This window comes from Zootermopsis nevadensis, unplaced genomic scaffold (genome assembly GCF_977971745.1).
Source record: "Zootermopsis nevadensis isolate Lab colony 2312 unplaced genomic scaffold, Znev_1.0 Znev_ptg000029l, whole genome shotgun sequence".
In the NCBI taxonomy this organism is placed as follows: Eukaryota; Metazoa; Arthropoda; class Insecta; order Blattodea; family Termopsidae; genus Zootermopsis; species Zootermopsis nevadensis.
Window position 1 is genome coordinate 3,445,468 of NW_028259161.1, and position 21,057 is coordinate 3,466,524.

Sequence of the window (21,057 nt, forward strand, 5' to 3'; positions counted from 1 at the left end):
GAGAGTGAACATTCCTATCAAAAATGCTGTTAACACAGACAAAAAGGTTAAACGTGAACCGATTTTCAAGGTCACTGCGTTAAGACGTAGTTTTAAAAATTCCTTCCTGTCCGACAGTTACGTTTTTTCCTGAAAGAAATATGAATATTGCAGATTCTTCAAAGGAGTGGCTGAATTTATTTGTTCAGTATGAACTGAGTAAATTTATATTTAAACCAGTTACTTCACTTACAAGGAAATACAGTAATTTCAATACATTTGGAAGCCATATGCCCTATTCATTTATGTGGAGAGTATTAAGGCAAACACTACCAATCTGAAATACAACAGCATGGACACTGGGTATTTCAGATTATAGTATATTGTGTCAAGAGACCAGATAGTACTTTCCCTTTGCACATTGTCATGGGAGTGTATTTAGCAATACTGGGATTCTCCTTGAAATTGATAATGTCACGGAATCTACATGATAGTCAAATTTATACCACACTTTTTCTAATGCTCTTATTGCAAGTTCCACACTAATATCCAAATCAAAAGATCTCTTTCGAGCAAAGATTATAATCTTAAAAAAGAAAAAAATATGTGACCTTTCATGAAAAAATAAACACACTGTTCATTCATTGAAGTCTGTTAAATTTGTGGCACAAATAAATGTTAGATTTTAGTGTAGTTCATTCACATATACAGACACCCTGTTGCAATTTAGAATTTAGATACCTGTACTTAGATAACAGCAAGGTTAACTGGAGAAACAAGTAAAAATGACTATATTAAGCTGGCTGTTCTCCAACTTTTAGCCTAACAGGTATTTTCCTTTTAACTGCTCACACTTTTAAGTATGGCATGTAATGTAAGCCATAAAATTAAATATGTTCTGAATTCTTTATGTGATTATCAGAATAAGGACTAACTGATATGTACAGAATTATTATCTTATCTGATAACGTAAATGTTTATCATTATTTACCATCAACAACAATGAGTATGTAAGAACACATTTGGAATATATGTGTACCCCAAAGTCGAGTACATTAATCCACTCTTGTTTCAGTGAGGAAGAGGGTGGACACTGGTAAGACATTTGATAAAAGGTAAATGCTGTAATTTACAAATGAAACAATAAACTTTATATTATTTTAAAGTTAAAGTAAATTCATATAACATTTTAAAAATAAAATGTTTACAAAATGATAGACAACACAATAAAAATAGTCATAATACATCTTAATGACATTTAATTTATCAGTGCAATGGCAATAAAATGTGGATAAAAACGATAAACTGATGCTATATATATATATATATATATATATATATATATATATATATATAGTCAAAGTGCGAGCGAATGAATGTGATAATGACACCTGAAATACATCTGTCTGGTTTAGTCTTTCCTAACCATTGTATGGTATGGTAAATTATGCTACACATATCACTGGGATTATGTCTGCATTCTCATGTGCATCATAACATACACTTTTAATTATAATACAAGAAAAGATGTAAGACATTAAAAATTGTGATGATGTTCTATGCTTGGTAACAACACAGATAAGTTGTTTGGCACACTGTACCGCTTTGGAAGACATTATTTCACTACATTCTGTTAAACTGCTGGGACACGACCTGCATTCAAAACAGCCATGATTCTTCTGAGACGTGGCGGACGCTTCCTTCGGGGCCGTGTTCGCTGGCGGTAGTACCGATATGCTAGAAATACCACTATGCAAGAAAGAAGCATCAAAGCCACAGCAGGGATGAAGCTTAGGCTGTCTTCATCATATTCTCCAATCCCTGTTCCTTCACCACGCCAACTCCAAAACTCTCCTGATAACCCCTCTGCCTGGCCTACTGCACCTCCTTTTGGTGGTGGACCCATACGCCACATTGGCACCTCAATGGACAGAGACAGCAGCTTCTGTGACTTGTAGAGATTGCTAAGAACAAAGTAAATACACAGTACCTCAGGTATGAATCAAATAATTATTATATAGATTATTAAAAGCACACATTTTAGCAATAAAATAATAAACATCTGTCAATTACTTGGCCAGGGACATCTAAGTTGTAGATTAACTAGGCATATTAAAACAAAGAAACCTTCCTTGCATGCTTCTAGGAACAGTTCAACTTAACAGCCCTAAAATAAAAAAGGTAATGCCATTTCAAATTTCTGAGGAAAATGCTCTTGCTAATGCCACTATGCAGTTAGTTAAATCGAGGGGGGGGGGGGGGGGTTACTTTTGTGTGTTTAAGATGTCAATGTATTAGGTGAAAAACAATGAAGAACATGGTTGCTTCTCAAATCCTAGTAAAATTCTATATATGAACATAAAAGACACTGAATATAAACCCTTATGAGGGAAACCAAATACAGGTAGGCCCCGATTTACGCCAGTTTTATGTTTCACCTCCTCAGGGTCGTTAGCTGAAGTGGCGTAAATCAAGGAAGAATTCTGATGTATTTAAATGAGATAGGTTCCTTCACTATGAAACCATAAGAGTTAACACAAAAAGAGAATAACATTATAAATATTATGAATTTTTCAAATCTTTATCTTTGAAAATTATTTTCATTTGACAACATGAGAGAAATACAATTTATTTGTGCTTCTTGGTATCAGAACTTTCGCCCATCACTCATTCTGACCAATTGCTGATGGAAAGACTTACGTACGTTGGTGCGGACTTGTTGAGTGGTATGGGCTGTGCCCACACAAGGTGTGGACATGGAGGCAATGCTCTTGTCTGCAATGCACCCATGTGATTTTCTAGCACCTTGGAATACCTGAAAAAGTTGCTGATAACTAAATTTCACCACATGAATACTTCATAATCTTAAAATATAGACTGTCATTCTTTACACACTCAGGAGCATTTCAAGCCTAAAAGAATTAAAGAAACACCTACTTTATAATAATTTCTAGATGTTAGGCATTTTGATGCCAAGTGAAGAGCTAATTTTTGTCCAGCACTGCCAAAAATCTGTTAAATTCAAAATAAATAGTTCCTGGGAGAACTCATAAACCCTACTTATACAATACAGATTTCCAGGCCAATAAATCATGTTTGTAACGTTTCATTTACAATAAAATACAATTTAGCTCATGATAAACTTGAGAGATGGTTACAGGAATGAATCCTACTTGGGTCAAAATTTGTTATTGCTTGTAATCATAAATATGGGTATCATTACTGTTTACGTTTTAAAAGTACACCTATTAATTTTCATTTGTGGAAAATTTTAACACAACCTTCTTATTAGTCTTCAGAGAAGTACTGTGTAAAATAGTACAGGGGGATCTAAAACTGAGCATTTGTTTCTTCATGATCATATACTTATCTACAAGATTAAATTATATAAACTATAATTTTAATTGATGAGAGTGTGAAACTCAGTTCTGCATTCTTAGGGAAGAATAAAATTATTGGCGTCTGCAATGAAAGTACTCTTGTACTCTTTACTTATTACTGTCATTGTTATCAAGTCAAGGATGATGAGACAAGAGGGACATTATGACTTGATGAATACCTATCAACTGCTCATGGAAGATAATGTAAAATGAGCTTAATTAGTTGGAAGATAAAACATGTTACTGCTCTCATATTTTAAAAGTGAAAAATACTTATGAATTTAATTTAGTTACCTGTATAGATGATTACCCTCCATTCTCTGAGGAAGGTCTGTGATTTTGTTTATGAACTGTGACTGATGATCCTTAAATATTGATGGTAAATGTCCAGTTGATGTGTACTCTAAAAGAGCATCCAACATCCAGAAACAATCTGAAATAAATGAAAGAAAATTAAAAAGTAAAAAGAAATAATATAAATGACAGACAAGTTGAAATTTAATCAACCTACACTGTGAAATATACACAGATATTGAAATATAAAATTTACTAAATACCTTTCTGAAGATGGCTATTGTCCAAACAGTTTGAATCTCCATAAATAACAACCCTCCCACTCTTCTCAGCAGCTCTACTCTGAAGCAATCCCAAGATAGGAACATTTTCTGTGATCTCTGTTTCCTGACCCAAAACTTCTTGGCCTAGAAACAAGACGGCAAAAGTGATAATGGTATGATTTTTCCCAGTTTTTCTGTCACTCTTCACTCTTGCAGTTATCACTGAATTCTCTCACGCATACTGTCCTTTTACTCTGTGCTACGCACAATTGCAGGCAATCCTAAAATCATATTTTCCACACAATCTATAATATTAACTGTTCTAGTGAAGTTAAACCTCACTAATTCATGTGCTTGAGGCCAAAAAATGCAAACTTTAAATCAAACCCATTCAGTTATTTGATTGCTGTAACAGAAATTACATATTGGTTATAGTAACTGAAACTAACTACTAATATTGCAACAGGGTAGCAATAAACACTAGCAGATTGTAGTTTTTATTAATGATATTTAAATTGCACATAAATTAAACATAAATCCTGTTCATAAAAATAGAGTACAATTATCAAAAAAGATATTTTCTAAAATAATCTTTGTAATGAAACCACTAAGTTACACATAACAAAATGGCCTGGTTTCACTGTACACAAATACTATCATAATACCACTGATCCAGCAGCTGCTCAAAGCTTGAGGTATTTGTTATTTCAGTTCCAAATATATGGACTATACAGTCATAAAGTTGGTGGGTAAGAAAGGGAAAGTTGTCCCTGAGCTTAATTTTAAGCAACAGGGTATTAACACATGGAAGAATAGCTCCAGAAAAACCTATTCAAAAATAATACAAACTACTTTTTGGATAATAAGATTAAAGAATTATTCAGATTTTACTATTCACTTGAATTATTACTGACAAAAAAAACCTAATTTGAACTTTTAACTTTAAAAAAATATAAAAACACATGTTTTCTAATGGCTGCAAACCTTGACTTCAAATTCAATAGTATTTTTAATTATACAAAAATGAATGAGGTTTTACTGTATATGCACTGAAATTTTTAACTAAAAATAAGCAAAAAATTCTAACCTTGATCTTTCAGTTTTTGAGAAATGACAATCCCACTATCAGGAAAACGGGCTATTGTGGTACCAGAGCCATAATACATATCGTGGTCACCAATAGTATAGTCCCCTTCAAACACCCTGTCTCCCAGGGCAATGCCCCATGATGAAAGCAAGTCATTTAAAGCCGGAACATTGGCACCACCAGTATCTGGCATCCACCACTGCCTGAGAAATAAGAGACATATTGTTAATGTATGCTTAAAATTGGCACCTCAAGTAAGCTAATTTTATATACAAGCAAAACAAACACAGTACACTCAAGCTCAATCATGTGATAAATATAAATTAACTAATACTCTAATCTAATTTTTTAATTACTGGATATGTTCCCAATACACATGTATGGAAAAGGCCTGCTCAAATAACTATTCCAACCAGACAGCAATGTAGGCACTTCATACCTAAATACCATTCAAAATTACTGAATGATGAAGTATGTGATGCATATAGTAAAACTGCTCTAAAGACTTCATACTCTCAGAGACTTTTAAATTGGACTTAAACTAAACATCCAGATCAGCTTCACACAAAAAGGTTAAACTGAGTGACATATACCTGGTGTTCTCATCATAAAACTTGACTTTTTTCATGACTGTAACATTGTACCAATCAGCAAAAACTATAAGAGACAGTCCATTGTCAACATCTCTCTTCAGTTTGGCTACTTCCTCAGGGAAGTACTCCTCCTCAGCATCAACCAACAGCACCGTTCCATACTGAGATGCATCAAAGCAGGTGAATGGAGACCCCAGTACTTCCAGATAGTAGCCACTGTTACGCAGATGCTGGTACATATCCTGCAATATACCACTCCCTCTTACATTAACATCAAAAGATAGTGAGAAAACCTCGCCATACATTTCACTTATGTGTATGAACATACGAGGGGCAGTCAAAACGTTCCCAGAATTGTGGTATAGCACTGTAATGGTAGGACATATGGCAACGCTTACCTAATCACCTTCAAAGTAGGACCCTTGCGCACACACACACTTGCTCCATCGATCCTGCCATTGTTGGATGCACCGGCGGAAGGCTTCGTTTGGAATATTCCGGAGTTTGGCCGTCGCATTCCATTTTATGTCCTCCATCGTGGTGAAACGCGCCCCCTTGAGGCCCATTTTCAGAGTAGGGAACAGCCAGAAGTCACTCAGAGCGAGATCCAGAGAGTATGGTGGTTGGGTGATGACGGGAATGCTTTTCTCAGGGAGGAATTGCTGTACAACCAGCGATGTGTCGAATGCGACAGCCGAACTCGGGAAGATTCCAAATGAAGCCTTCCGCCAGTGCTTCCATCAATGGCAGGATCGATGGAGCAAGTGTGTGTGTGTACACAAGGGTCCTACTTTGAAGGTGATTAGGTAAGCGTTGCCATATGTCCTACCATTACAGTGCTATACCACAATTCCAGGAACTTTTTGACTGCCCTACGTACATATATCATGCCTTTCTAAGGTACACTGGACAGAGTAAGGATATAAGTTCATGCTCACAAAACTGAAAAATTGTAGAAAAGAGGGCCTGGTTTTGAATTCCATAACAGTTCTTTAGATATTGTTCAACATTTCACAGCCATGATGATGGAAGCAGCAAGGACCTCTGAAATGTTGGTAAACTTCTACCAGACTACACAGCCCTACAACCTAGAAGACAGCCATCATCATGACCATTTTTATTTTTAACTTTGGTGATTTTCAAGTCATATAATATATGTACTCAGCTCAAGTATACGAGTATCACAAAGAGTTCTTTAATTTTACCTTGAAATTTGTATGAATATGGTCTCCATTCCAATCCAGAGGATCATTCTTCATACGGAGATTATCCCGAGGAAAATACCCTGGTGGGTACCGGAGATTGTGATACTGATCCCACAAAATGCGTTTGCTATTGAAACATGTCAGACATTTAGTATTATCAAGTCAGTCATCAAGATATGGATTAAAACACTTACAATGTCCACACAACATATTTTCATAACATACTTTATACATGTAAAATTAATGAAGAAAGAGTCAGTTATAAAACTTGCAACTTCTAAATAATTACCTTGATGAAAGTGTAGGGATAAAATTTACAAATTTTGAGAAGAAACTGCTGCAAAGTGAAAATTTTAATCTATAGAACATGTAAATTAAACAATGTAGCTATGTTCTCCAATTCTGTTGCATAAACATCTGGAATAATAAAACTGCCCCCAAAAAAGTAAACAATGTTTTATCAACCACACTGTTGGATTCATATATTCACTTTCCATATCCACCATTACCAGAAAGAAGAAAAATATTGTGAAACATAAACAGTTTTAACAACATAAAGTCAGCCTGCCTGAAGTCTCAGTGAATATCAATGCCCATTTCAATTTACTGGAATTACAATGATTTTCAATGCACTCATTTCATAAAGAAAATACCATTATAAAGACTATTACAAACTGTGACAAATGTATTAGTTGTACTCACAGCTACATCTGCCCCACTTCCTCCCAAATAAAAAAAGAAAGTAAATTATGTATGCATACTGTCTCGGAGGTGTAGGTATTATCTTGGCCTTGATCGCAAGTTTCACAGATGACTGTCGTGATTCTGTCTCACCATCTTCCGGTGGGGATTCTATAGTAAGTGCAATGTGTCCCTGTGCAATGCCTTCCCAGCTGGCAGCAGTTCGGGCAGCTGCAATGCTTACTGCCATCCATCCTGACCAAGGCCACAGCAGTTCAGAAAAAGTCAGCGCTATATCCAAGTACTGACCAAACTGTGGAGTGTAAGGGTGCCACTGTGGCTTGCCTACAACATGGCCTGACACCCCCAAACCATTCAGAATAGTGACATTTACAATTGTCGGCATTGCACCATAGTACAGTGACTGTGTACAGTATGGCCACATGTACTGGCACTCAGTAAGATCCACGTAGCTGCAACAAAGAAAAAACTCCTATTTATATTTATGCTACAACTGTCATACAATTCACATGTTTAATCTTTATACAGCACATACAAATTAGATCAATGACAAATGTACCACCTTCATTCATATCAACCCTCCATATCCAGCATATATGCCATTTTAGATTGCCATACGCAATTGACCCTGGGTAAAGGTGGAGATTTATGCCAGCAGTGGCAATAAATACAAATGTTATTCCTTAACAATCCAATTACAAAAACATTCGTTACAAAAAATACTATTTTAATGAAATGTCATTACAACTCTGTACCTTCTTACTCCTCACACATTTTTCATCATTTCAATTGGTTGATAATGATATATCACTATATCTCTCTTGGATCTGTCATTCACTTAAAAGTGAATGTGTTTTACCTAGGACTTAGGCTGGCTTGAGGTTTGTAGCTGTTCAAAATCTGGTACGCCTTGAGCAGGTCAAGTTTGCCATGACCCTGCTCAAACATATTGACACCTGGCAGTCTCCGAGCAGAAGCCATAAGAGCCTGCTTCATACTGGCTGGATTGATGGCATTCCCACGATGCAACACACCACTATATTCCAATAGAGACCAAAATCAGGTGATGCTAATGACAAAGAATATTCAAGACTGGGCTTCTGTGATTATTAACATTTTTTAAGGGAGAAGGTTTTTCAAGTTGGGCAAGTGAAGTTTTTCATGACTTTCACTGGGAAAAATGTGTGATAGTAAATGGTGTTCCTGTATTTTTGTTGTCTTTTCTAATCATAAACATAAAAAAGTCATAGAGAAGCTATAGAAAAATGTGAGGCCATTCTGTAAGCCAAAATTGCTGCATTCAAGTAAATACAGTATACAGTTACACTACCTTCCTATCCTCGTATATGGCAAACAAAATATGAAAAATGTGTAAAGTTACAGCTCAAGCTGATGAATTAATAAATTTTCAGGGAGGATTTTCATAAGGTTTGGGAAGTACTACACTGAAACAAAGGAGATGACTTGTAGATTAAACAGATAGATCCAATTAATATTAATGTAACTGCAGCTTCAGGAAGACTTACCTAGCTAAGAGAGTCACTGCTCCAGCTACAACAGGTGAAGCAACACTGGTGCCAGACAGAGTTCGACAACTGCCTTTAATACTTGATCCTCTCACAGCAGACCCATAAGTAACAATGTCTGGTTTCACTCGGCCATATCTGAAGTTTTTAAATGTTAATTTCTGTTAAATGATACTACAAACTTAACAAAAAGATAGCACTTAAATTGTGCTTTTTCATACTGGGGCTATATAATGCCATCTGCTGGTAAAACAATGATAAATACCCTAAACATTGACCAATACTCATTAAACCTACATTTTCATTGCAAAAAAGTACAAATACAGTAAATTCCAGTTAACTGGGTCATCGGTTAATTGGGGCAGCCGTTTATGTGGGACAAGTCTTAAAGAACAAACCTTTTTAACTCTTTACGTGGAACTTCGCATAATTGGGGCAGCCACTTAATTTGGCCAAGTGTTCTAGTCCCGACGTGTCCAAATTAAACAGAATCCACTGTATATCTTTTTGCAGTGTCAATATATGACAGAAACTTACTATTTATATACTTCATCTTGTGTCATTAGAAATAAAATCAAGACTAAGATAGGTTGAGCACTCTTAATATATTGTAAAAGCAAAAACACTAAAAACTTGGTAGAAGGGGGAGAACTTACATGAAGAGATTACTTCAAACATGCATTTTTACACTGACAAATGACACAAGTAATAAAAATCAGAAGGACAAGAACAGGCAGAGAGTATATTTAATCATATCTCTTTATCTTCAACAAAATTCAAGTAGTTCAAGTATATTTTACTTACCACTCACCCCATTCATATAATAAAAGATTTCTATTATGAAAAATATATTTCCCAAAAATTCAGTTTTCTCATTTGTTATGTGGTTTCCAAAAACTCACCCCTGTGGAAGTTCCCATGTAGTCATTCCTCTGGAAGAAAACTTTGCTATTTGATCTTCAAAATTTATACCTCCCACACCAATAACATCCATCTGATCTGCTGGATTGTTTAGTGTTCTAAAAATGAGAAAGTTTAATGTTACACCTTCTATTTTAATTCTCTAGTTAGTACATTTTCCCCACAAAACAGTCAGTAATCAATGACACACTCTTAACATTTATTAGGCAAACTAAAAGAGCTAAATTTAACCTATTCCATATCTCCATAGAGATTTGTTCTAAATCATATACATGACATAAAATACGCAACAGAGCTGGGAAATTTTATCCAACTGTTAGAAATATCATTTATAAGTAAGAAGAACAAAAAATGTTAAAGTTTTGCCTATTTTGACACATGCAGAAGAAACATAAACTATGAGAGAGACACACACATATGAAGAATACACATAGTAGAGGGCACAAAAATTAAAATGGTCAATAAATGATCACTGGGAAGACCAAGGACTAGACAGAGAGACCAAATAAAGCAAGATATATGAAATAAAGAAGAAAGTGTAGACCCAGATGTAAGAAGAGTTTTGTGAGAGATAAGCAAAGAACAGTTCTGTTATAAAATGAAGCAATATAATGCAAATGTTAATGAATGATGATAATGTGGAGAAAGAAAGTGCAGCTATACAATCTTAAGTCCAACTTGTAAGCTAAACCATAATATATAATGATTTTAAACATTTTAATGGACTTGATATTAACCCTTGCACTGTTATGGGTGGTACAGTTGTGTCCCACAGAAGAGGACATTGTGCACTGTAGACAGTACAAGGGTACGGCATGCTGTAACACTGATTTTTCTCCTAGCTGGAAACATAACAGAGAGTAATCAAGTTTATTTTAATTGTATGAAGGTTGTATTAAAATTTGTGAAGACAAAATATTGTTGGGGGTTCAGAAGCTCCTAAGATACCAATTGTACAACATTCCACCTACTGACACATTTTCACTAAAAGTAACAGAGCTAAGAGGACAAGAAACTTCATGAGTCCAATTTTATTTAATCAAAGAATTCCTGGTTAGAGGGGGAGGGGAGTTCAATAATTACCCACAACAATTACAGTGTTAAGACTAGTTTAGAAACAAGTCAACATGCAAATGTTTTGGTTTTTAATGTTTATAGTGTCAAAATACCGAACAGTATAACCAAATATTGTACAGGTTACAAGAAAATGGAACAGACAGGTGCCAAGTATTTTAGACCGAGAGCTGTTACTCACCCATACAGAGGTCCATCATTGCCAATAGCTGACACCATAATCACTTTGTTTGCAGTCAACTCCCATACTTTATCAACAAATGGGTGATCCATAAAGTCAGGCCCACCAATACTTAAATTCAGAACCCCAATCTTTTTTAAGATGGCATAGTTAAAAGCATCGAGAAACCAGGAGGTGTATGATACCTGCAACAATTATTGTAATACTAGAACAGACACTCCAATAAAAATACAGACCATCATCCATATCACAACCCTATTTCATGGCCAGAGGAATACTTGAAGAGATCTATACTATTAGCTACACCACCCAACTCAGTATGCTACAATGGCTGAAGACAATATTAAGTTTACTGCTATATAAGGAGTAAATAATTATCCAAATTACTTCTTAACCCAAAGTTCACACGCACTTATCTGGACAACTTGGTCAGTTAAGTGACCGGGAAGCACATATTCCAGCAGAAGCAGGGATTTTACCACCACATAAACAAACACACACTACACTTCTACATTTATATTAAGTTTGACCATGGGAGAGAGACACACAGAGGAAAGAAAACAGGAGTGGAAAAAAAATCTTTGTTCATTCAGAAACTACACATAACACCATGTTGCTGTTCTTTAAAATGGGGACAAACAAACAAATTACCTGATTATTCGTGAAGACCCTGAACACATGTAGCTCTGCATCTGGTGCAAACCCTAGACATTCCTGACTTGAAGCAATTACTCCAGCTACAAATGTTCCATGACCAAGTCCATCATCTAAAGTCTTTTCAGTTGTCCAGTTCGTCCTCTCCTTTATCTTCTTGAAATGTGGATGTGTCTTTGCTAAGCCTGTGTCAAACACTGCAACCTTCACACCAGTTCCTATAACAAAATTCATTGCAACCTAATCAATAATAAATTACTAACATAAGATCAGAGTATGGGAGAATAAGGGTGTATTTAGAGTGGCTTTATGGGATCTGCCCAACACCTGAAATAACATTTCAAAAATGTCACCTCTCAATACTTAATTACAAAAGAAATGTATGATAATGGATACCTGTTATTCCCATACTCCATAGGGCATCAGCTTGTAGTATTGTGGTAATTTGCCTTGGAATAGCTCTCAACAACCGTCTGCTAGTATGCCTCCCTGTAGACTGCCAAAACTGATTATTCTGGTAAAATACAAACATGTATTTTAGAAGAGTGCTGACAGTAAAATATATGAAGACCTGTGTGTTTGCAACACAAAACACGGATTATCCTACAGAAACAAGAGTGCACTCCAATTCTCCAGTACATCATTTCAAACACAATTATTTTCCAAATATATTCCTTATAAAGTACCTCATTGGCTTCAATATTCATTTATTGAAAATACAAATCTACACATAAGATATTGTGCAGTCATAAATTACATTTCCTTGCATTCTGTTAAATATCCACTATTCTTAAAAATAATTCAAATAAAATTTGTAGATCTTAATGACATCTATGTTTTATGCCATGTGGCATGAGCTACATTTTGCAAAAACTGGTGATTTATGATTTGAGATTCATGCAAAATAACAGTTACAATTCACCAATATGAACCAAAATGAATTTCATTGACAACATTTAGAGTAAACATGACCAACATAAAATATAAGGAAAACTGTGTCACGTATTTTCAGTGCTGAAATAAGCAGCTGGACAGATGGTCTTCCCATGTATAATAGGAGATTTTTGGCTGAAAGTTCTTCTCCCAATTAACTTTTGAAATGCCACATTTTCATAACAATTAGTCTGGAAGCAATCATTCCATGACACGCTCTAATTACCATCCATTAACAACACAGCAGCCATGCAAACTTTGAAAGATATACTAATGTTACTCAAAGTGGGATCTCTTCCATGTTATAATAAATGATGAACCTTTGGCACACATTATGAAATTAGTATACTTACAGTAATCCATTCCCACACATGTACTTATTTCTGAAATTTCTGACTTTAAAATCAGGAAGCATGTCACATTCAGTACATCAATCTTCCCAAAAATCTACTTACTGCTACTGTATTTGGTAATGACATACAGTGTTTCCATCTGGCAACCTGTGATACTTCACATGTTGTTTATTTTGCAAACTTCAGCATATAATATTATTTAGGTAAACTATCACTAACACATGTATAGTCACTGAGTGTTTGAAACATGCATCATTCGTGGTACACTAGTACCAATGACCAATATTTTAATAATATACAGCAAAACAAGAATGGAAGCATTACAAAATAAATTTATCAGACCAATATGCTGCTTTTGTAAGGAAGGCTGTATCTTTGTTAGAACTGATATGTTGGAGGTTGGACGTTAGGAACAGTACTGGAACATCAAAGATGCAGGTCTGCAATGTAAATGTTCAAGCACGTTACATACAATGGCTAAACTGGATCTCCGCAATGGGCGAGATGACTGCCAGGTATGATAGGAGCAGCCAGGACCCAAACAATCTGCCTTGGAATCAGTAAGGTTGACATACTTTAAGGTTCGATGTACTACTCGTTGTGGAGTCACACGCCGTACTGATGGATGCCTATTAAGTGCTGCCAATCCACTCAACTTCTCTGTTTCCTCCAACTGTACCATATACAATGATAATTTATATTAGTGAAATAAAAAATGGGCATTCAAATTAGCACTCTCTCTTGACCAGTAATTTCCTACCATCTGATATCACTTTTATATCCCTTATATGACAGAACAAATAAACAGACTAATTCTGCAAAAATAAAAAAATAAGTCATCAACCTTTAAAATACATTTTGACCATGCATATATGCCTACACTGCTGCCTTGCATAAAAACATCAATGTAAGTCCTTTACCAAAAACCCTTTCTGTACTGTAAAGACACTGCCCTGAATGTCTTTAACTGATTCAAAATTTGATCCTTCTAAAGACATTTTTGATTTCAAGAACATGAATGCCATGGTGCTAAAGCAGGCAAGTACAACGATTTATAACAATGGCATTTGTTTACTGACCAAAAATTACTTCATCAAAAGTGGGAAGGCACATTATGTTGACGCAAAATAAAACTTGTAGCCAGAGTGCTTGGTTTTGGAGGAACAAATATGTAATAGTAATGAGTAATGGACAATAAAGAGACTAACAATCATGCCATAGCAAAACTGCTTTGTGACTCTACATAATTCTTATAAATTTCATTTTCAAAATACCCATCACTCCACACCATTCAAAATAAACTATGGACACAACATATACAACAGAATTATAGGTAAATGTACATTGAGAAAACTCTAATGCTGCTCACATAGGTACTGTTTTATTTCTAAATGAATGACTAAACTCTCAGATAAAAGCATATTTATGGTAACTCTGAATGACCCACTAACTTACATAACATCACATTGAAGAGCTCACTATGAGTAGAACAGTTATGTAACTTGGGCAGGAAAGAATATGTATTAAATATTTTTAAGTGCATGGCCATCCAAAAGATTCAGTTGTCATGATTTCCTAACAAAATCCAGAAGATATTCGGCTTATACCTGACATACTTGAGATATATCTTCACTGTACAGATGCCAACAAACAACTGTGCTTGAAAACATGGTACTGTCTGAGCTAGGATTGACCGAAATATGTGATATCCAGACTATCAGGGTAAAAACTAATGACAATTTACGGTACATGGTATTTCTAATTCAGTACATAACAACTTAGCATGAAACCTATCCTATTTCCACACTGTATAAAAGAATCATAAACCATGACAAACAAATCTCTGACTTCGGCCAACTTGCATAACTATCATTTAAGTAAGATGCAATAAAATTCCGTCAACAGATACCTAATTATAAAAATGGAATTCTCAGTTCATTTTTCAATTACTGATTAATAAAATGTATTCATACCTACCAAAACAACGTCAAAATCACTGGGATAGTCACTTGCTGGGTTGTTCCGAGTTAAAATCTTCCAATTTTCCACTCCAGATCCATTGAGTGCAGCAGTGATAAACTTTTCTCGTGTATTTGTTTTGTAGTAATCATTAAATGCAACAATATATTCTGAAATACAACATACTTCACCTTAATTACTACTTGTTTGTCTGGCTAATAAACTAAATTTTACATCTGTAATACAAAAGTATTCTGCCATACTGTTTGTATTCACCTTGCCACCAATCCCCATCCTGGTTGGCACACATACTCCAACACCATTTTCATTTTCCTTAATATGTCCTACAAGACTCAAGACTCTTTGAAATCAGTATATTCAACTTGTGCTTATATATACATAAAATATGTCATTTTGATTATTAGATAAATAGATAAAAAATAGATTAATAATAAGTGAAATTTCACCACATATACACAAGATGTTATCCAGCTTCATAACATTAACACCATTTACACAATCAGGTAGAGTTATGTATTTTATCAATCAATTTTATATTGAGCCTATTTGTATGTATTGTTTAGTAGTTTCAAACTTATTTTCGTGGTCAGTACCAAGTATTCTTTACGTAATGACCAAACTTTGCAGTACACATTTCGTACCACATCTATTAAATGACCAACAATCTAAATATTTATACAGAAGGCAAATAAATGTGTGTGCAAAGCATCATTATTTTCATAAAAACCACACATTTCTGGTGATTAAAGCAATTCTTCACACTCTTGTCATCATTTGACCCATCCTTCAATTACTATAATAGTAGAATGGATCACACAATTCTATAAAACATGTCTGGAAATTCATGCATAAGTGTCACAAGTTCCAGCAGTGATAAAAAGCAGGCAAGAAGCAATGGACAAAATACACACGAAGATTGTAAATATATTGTTGCATGGAGCTTCTTAGCTTGCAATCTTCACCAAATGACAGGGTGAGGCATGTAGCATGAATGGGGGAGATTAAGAGCATACAAAATTAAAATGGAACTTGGTAGAATTTGATATAGCTTGAAGGTAATATTAAAATTGTCTTAAAATCCTATAAATTGAACCAGCTGAACTACTATCAGATTCTCAATAAGGGCTCTATTCCACAGAGTTAATTATGTTCAAATTTACTCACTTATTTGGGGCAGGCAAAATCAGCTACTTAATGTCAAATGGCCTACATAATTTTGGACTCTAAAGTTCAGTAAATTGCAAGTATATGTTTAAAAGTATTTACTGGTATTCAATCCTTACCATTTCTCACTACTTGGGATGAGAATTTGACCTTCACCATTTGAACAGAACTTGTATCATTGCATCGAAAATGCATCCACTTGTCATCAGATCGTTCTTCCAGTGTTCCTACAGACCACGTATGTGTTAACAATAGAAGAAGAAACGGTATGCACCTAAAGTGTCTTTGTCTTAACCTCACTTTCAACTTCATGACTTCCATAAAACTTATCACACCGCGTAAGGAGATTTTCTATAGCACCATACCATGCCATCTCTACCGCTAGTCACTGATTCTGGATGATACAGTCCATACTCACGACTTCTCTAACGGTCAACAATACAAATTAAAACACTTATGTTGGCATACAAGTACATAATTCCTCATACTGCAGGAACATTATAACAGACAGCCACAGCCACATCACAAGCCCTTTCAACGATCACGTCTTAAACTCTCTCCCATACAAACCACCTCATGATAAAATATTGTCGAATAGGCAATATACCAATACTAACAAACTTCACCTCCTCCACACGCCGCCATTTTAAATTCAGATTCATGTGGGCACAGATGATTGAATGTGAGTTTCACCACTGACTACCTGTCATTAATGTCTGTGCATTACCAATAGCTTAATATACTAAATTTCCGACAGACGGAGAAAGAGGGCTATTTCTGGAAATGACAAATCTGTATATAGAAATTTGATTGGAAATGCCACGCATTCTAGTCTAATGCAAGATATTTATAAACCCGCACAAGGTCAATCTAATTCTGTATTCACGTTACATATCCGTGGTAAACATTGCGAACAAACTTCAAGATTTTAATCTGATCTAAATATCTCATTTGGGAATAGAATGTAATTATTTATTGTTCCTAATGCAACAAAATACCTTAATTGGTGTCCAAACTAAAGATCGCGTAGGAATGACCTTTAAAGTAAAGTTTGTCCCACTATACGCCATGTAGGCGTTTGGGGTGAGTGTCAGCATCACGCCCCGGCCGGCTTTACCGCCGGGAAAGGACCCCGGTACCCATTGTAGAGGTTGGGTGGGCCCCAGAGCCGGTCTGGACGCAGAGGCTAGAGGAAAAATCCTTTGCCCCCGTCGGGGATCGAACCCCGGTCGTCCAGCCCGTAGCTAGTCACTATACTGACTGAGCTATAGGAAAGACCTTTACTTATTTTTTATTATTATTATTAATAAGGAATGACCTTTACTTTTTAATAATAATAATAATAAATGTTCCATAGACCCACAGGCAAATAAAACTCCTAACGAATCTCAGTGGCAGGTACAGGACAATGCAATTTAATTGAGAAACAAAATACTGGGTTTTTTACATTTGAGATCGTGCAGGATACTTTGATACCACAGCCACGCTGCAATAGTTCTTGGTACTGCACTGAGTGATTATGTATTTCCAAACATAAACTACTTTTATCCTTCTGCACCACGCTATGATGATAGCTGCTTCAGCTAGCACTTCTTTATTTCCTGCCCAAAACAGGGCAGTTTGAACAATCCAAAAGTATGTAAAGGATTATACAAATTTTAGTTAAGCATAAGGAATTACAACACTGATATAATATGCTTATTTATGCATTTACTTATGCCAGTAATAATATGGTCCCTGTCGAGCAAGAAATAGATGCCTTCCATGTTTAAATCCATTTCACAACACAGACCCTTAATTAAAACTGCATCTGACTATGGACTTAACTGCACAACTTAAACTGCTATTCAGAATTGAAAGCTGAGATGTTTCCAGCAAGGTGTGGCCCAGACTTCCACCAGGGCAGTTAAAGCCACTCATATGCAAAGTTGCTTGCCCATAGTTATAAAAAAAATCAGTATTTATTTTGAGTATCATATGAAATTCATAAATACATTCCATTTTTTAAGAATGTGTATAGTTACTCCTTCACTTGACCATATGTTTTCATGGTGTGGTGATTAGTTAAGCACAGGAACATATCTTCAAAGAATGGAGCTTAATTAAGCACAGGGACAATTTTATAATAAATGTTCTCACAGTTTTCAAAGGAACTCTCACACATTATAAATTAACACAAAAATTTTGTGTTATGTTTTATTCTTCTGCCATGAAAGTATAAACACATGACTGCTTAAACTATCTGATGGTGACTAAAGCATAGCCATGCAACTCTTTAAAATTTCTGACTAGTTATTAAAAACATACGTAATTTGTAGTGAAAGATTCTGAAAGCTAATTATAAGAACACTAAACAATGGTCCCACAAGAAAAAATGGGCTATCTTAAGCCAAGGCTAGGGAAAACAATTTTGGAGACAGGTTACAAAAACAACAATTTCTGTATAATTTTGCATTATTTTTGCATTTGATGAACTAAACAGTACAAAAGGACTTGAACACATGAACTTTTCATGTAGTTAGTTATTTACAGTATAGTTAAATGCAGTCTTCATCAATCCTGGAAGAAAATGAGGTTCAAATTAGAATGTGAAATTACAGAAAACTTATTTTTAAAAAATAGTCTGAAACTGACTTATATCTTACTTTCATTCATCTTGGTGTCACATTATGACTTATTATTGGCAGCTATATAATGATATAACACTACCAGCAGGAACAATGTCACTCCAAGAATATTAGCAAACACTGCCAGCTGCACATCAGTAATCATCCTGTGGAAGAAAATTTAAAATTTACACATACACGTTCTTAAATGAGGGTATAATCAAGCAGGAAAACAGGATATACAGGATGTGAGAATGTGGACTGGATTAAAGTGGCTCAGGATAAAGACAAAGGCAAGCTCTTGTGAAAATGATAATGAACATTTGCAATACCATAAAAGACAGTCAGTTTCTTAAAAACTGAGGCTCAATCGCACTTTCTAATGTTTGGCGAGGTGAATTTGAGATATCAAGCTTTTATAAGTGAATGAATTAATGCCTCGATATTTCATATAAACACGTTCAAGAAAAGAATATAGTACTTATCAAATAATTACAGTTTCTTAAAGAAATTTACGTCAGTTTCGAAAGTAAGGTTACCAAACATGATAGTGCGCAAAGTAAGGTAGTAAAATAAAGAAATTTCTTCTTCCACATCCATCACCTTTACCTGAGAGGCTGATATGTTTATCGACACCGAATTGCTCGTATCCTTAGCAAAATAAACACCGCAGGATCTTGATCCTAACCTTTCAAATGCATCAAACGCACCTAGTAACAGAAATTCCTTGCTCTTCCGGAAGTTGTTGGTATCGCTGTTTGATTAGGAATTATTAAACCCAGAAGACACCATTCCTCCTCAATGTCAAAGTTGGCTACGTATATTTCCTGTAACGTCACAGATATCCTGCCATCTATCCCTAGTATTTGAAGAACTACTATGAAGTGATCTGGCGAGAACAGTTTGTATTAAATCACTGTTGGCACCATGTCCTTGGTCTTAGTCGGTAACAAAGGAACTACCATCCCACTTAGACCAATTACACAGTAAGTTAATCCTAAATATCTGAAGATATGTCTTCTGGTTTATCGTGCCATGCAGTCCAGTAGAAACTGACTGACTGTTTCTATCATCAGGATGCAATTATAATATACCTAATAATGTACACACATTTTATTCACTTGTTTCCCTACCATGTCACCCTACTTTTGTGGTGTTTACACTAAAATCACACCTTTTACCACTGTTCTTAATGCTCTATTGGTCTGCAACAGTGGCAACTTCAATTTTATGCTTCATATCCAAGAATGTTCTTGGTTTCCATACATACATTATGCTCTTTAGATTGCCACACTAGTAGAAGTCTACAGATGTGACTGGGGTTGGATATTCTTCAGTTCTTCTCTGTTCTACTATCTTCCAGAGAAAATAATAGAGAATCTCTTATATAGGTGTAACTCTTTAAGAACAAATCACCAATGCATGGTACAATGTTTTTAGTGCATGTAACAGTTGCTTCACATTTACCTGGAAGACAGATTGTATCATATTGATACTCCTGATAGACTGACTGCTTTTACTTTTCTTGTATGTAGATATTCTCAGACCCAGGAGAGACTGTTCCCAGTTTACAGTACCATTAAATTTTAAAAAGTCATCAGACCAAACACCCAGAAAACTCATTTTTATCATACACACCCAAACAACCCCTCACAAAAATCATATTGTTCTGAATCATCTTCATTCACAGTACTAAAATTTTCATTTTGCACTCTCTAGAACACAACTGACACTGGTTTTTTAGTTAGTCTCATGAAAATGTCTAATAGACTTGGAGGCTGTCAAATGCTTGTTAACACTCGGCACTTATCACCTGACCTGGAAGGTCTCCCAAAATGCTCCGTGTTCACTTTCTACACTGTTCTATCAGCCTCAAATATATCACCTTGTCATTGCTAAATGTGTCAGTGGGGCAGCTACATTTTCTTTATCTATTAATATTTAAAATAATTTAAAGAATAAATTATAACATTTTCATATGGTAACACTGTCTTCCTTCATTATATATGGTAGATGTGTTTTGGTCTGGGCCATCATTAGCACATATACTCATTGGTGTTACATATTGAGTACAATAAAAAATCAATGTCTGTCCTACATATTTCAGTTCACTGTTTTTCCCTTAATGTTTGTTCAGTGCCACTAACACTACATTAATATCA

The 21,057-nt window shown here is 35.2% G+C and overlaps 2 protein-coding genes across 4 annotated transcripts; both read right to left on the reverse strand.

Annotated features, from left to right (window-relative positions):
* Window positions 1-175: 175 nt before the first annotated feature.
* On the reverse strand, window positions 176-19,056 carry S1P (membrane-bound transcription factor site-1 protease). Of its 3 annotated transcripts, none has more exons than XM_087358046.1 (17): window positions 18,935-19,056; window positions 15,123-15,274; window positions 13,618-13,818; window positions 12,256-12,373; window positions 11,857-12,077; window positions 11,206-11,390; window positions 9,932-10,048; window positions 9,030-9,167; window positions 8,363-8,539; window positions 7,563-7,955; window positions 6,802-6,928; window positions 5,597-5,838; window positions 5,004-5,206; window positions 3,917-4,060; window positions 3,654-3,792; window positions 2,684-2,794; window positions 176-1,943 (listed from the first exon to the last, which is right to left on the reverse strand). In XM_087358046.1, exons 1-17 carry the CDS (start codon window positions 18,942-18,944, stop codon window positions 1,613-1,615), a joined length of 3,009 nt encoding a protein of 1,002 aa, XP_087214172.1. In that variant the 5' UTR covers window positions 18,945-19,056; the 3' UTR covers window positions 176-1,612. The 3 variants fall into 3 exon arrangements, with proteins under 3 accessions (XP_087214172.1, XP_021932050.1, XP_021932051.1); XM_022076358.2 differs by lacking the exon at window positions 18,935-19,056 and adding an exon at window positions 16,409-16,999; XM_022076359.2 differs by lacking the exon at window positions 18,935-19,056 and adding an exon at window positions 16,409-17,002 and having other exon boundaries at window positions 1,761-1,943; window positions 2,680-2,794.
* On the reverse strand, window positions 18,453-19,061 carry LOC110835788 (dolichyl-diphosphooligosaccharide--protein glycosyltransferase subunit 4). Its single transcript, XM_087358061.1, has 2 exons — window positions 18,935-19,061; window positions 18,453-18,848 (listed from the first exon to the last, which is right to left on the reverse strand). The coding sequence occupies exon 1, from the start codon at window positions 19,059-19,061 to the stop codon at window positions 18,957-18,959; it is 105 nt and encodes a 34-aa protein (XP_087214187.1). The 3' UTR covers window positions 18,453-18,848; window positions 18,935-18,956.
* Between the last annotated feature and the right edge of the window lie 1,996 nt (window positions 19,062-21,057).

Excerpts from the sequence above, each read along its gene's own strand:
- LOC110835788 (XM_087358061.1), bottom strand. The coding sequence starts at position 19,061 with ATGATTACTGATGTGCAGCTGGCAGTGTTTGCTAATATTCTTGGAGTG.
- S1P (XM_022076358.2), bottom strand. The coding sequence starts at position 16,610 with ATGGAAGTCATGAAGTTGAAAGTGAGGTTAAGACAAAGACACTTTAGG. Across the intron at positions 10,049-11,205 it reads AATGATGGACCTCTGTATGG|AACACTAAACAATCCAGCAG; the intron begins GTGAGTAACAGC and ends TCTCATTTTTAG. Across the intron at positions 4,061-5,003 it reads TCAAAAACTGAAAGATCAAG|GCCAAGAAGTTTTGGGTCAG; the intron begins GTTAGAATTTTT and ends TCTTGTTTCTAG.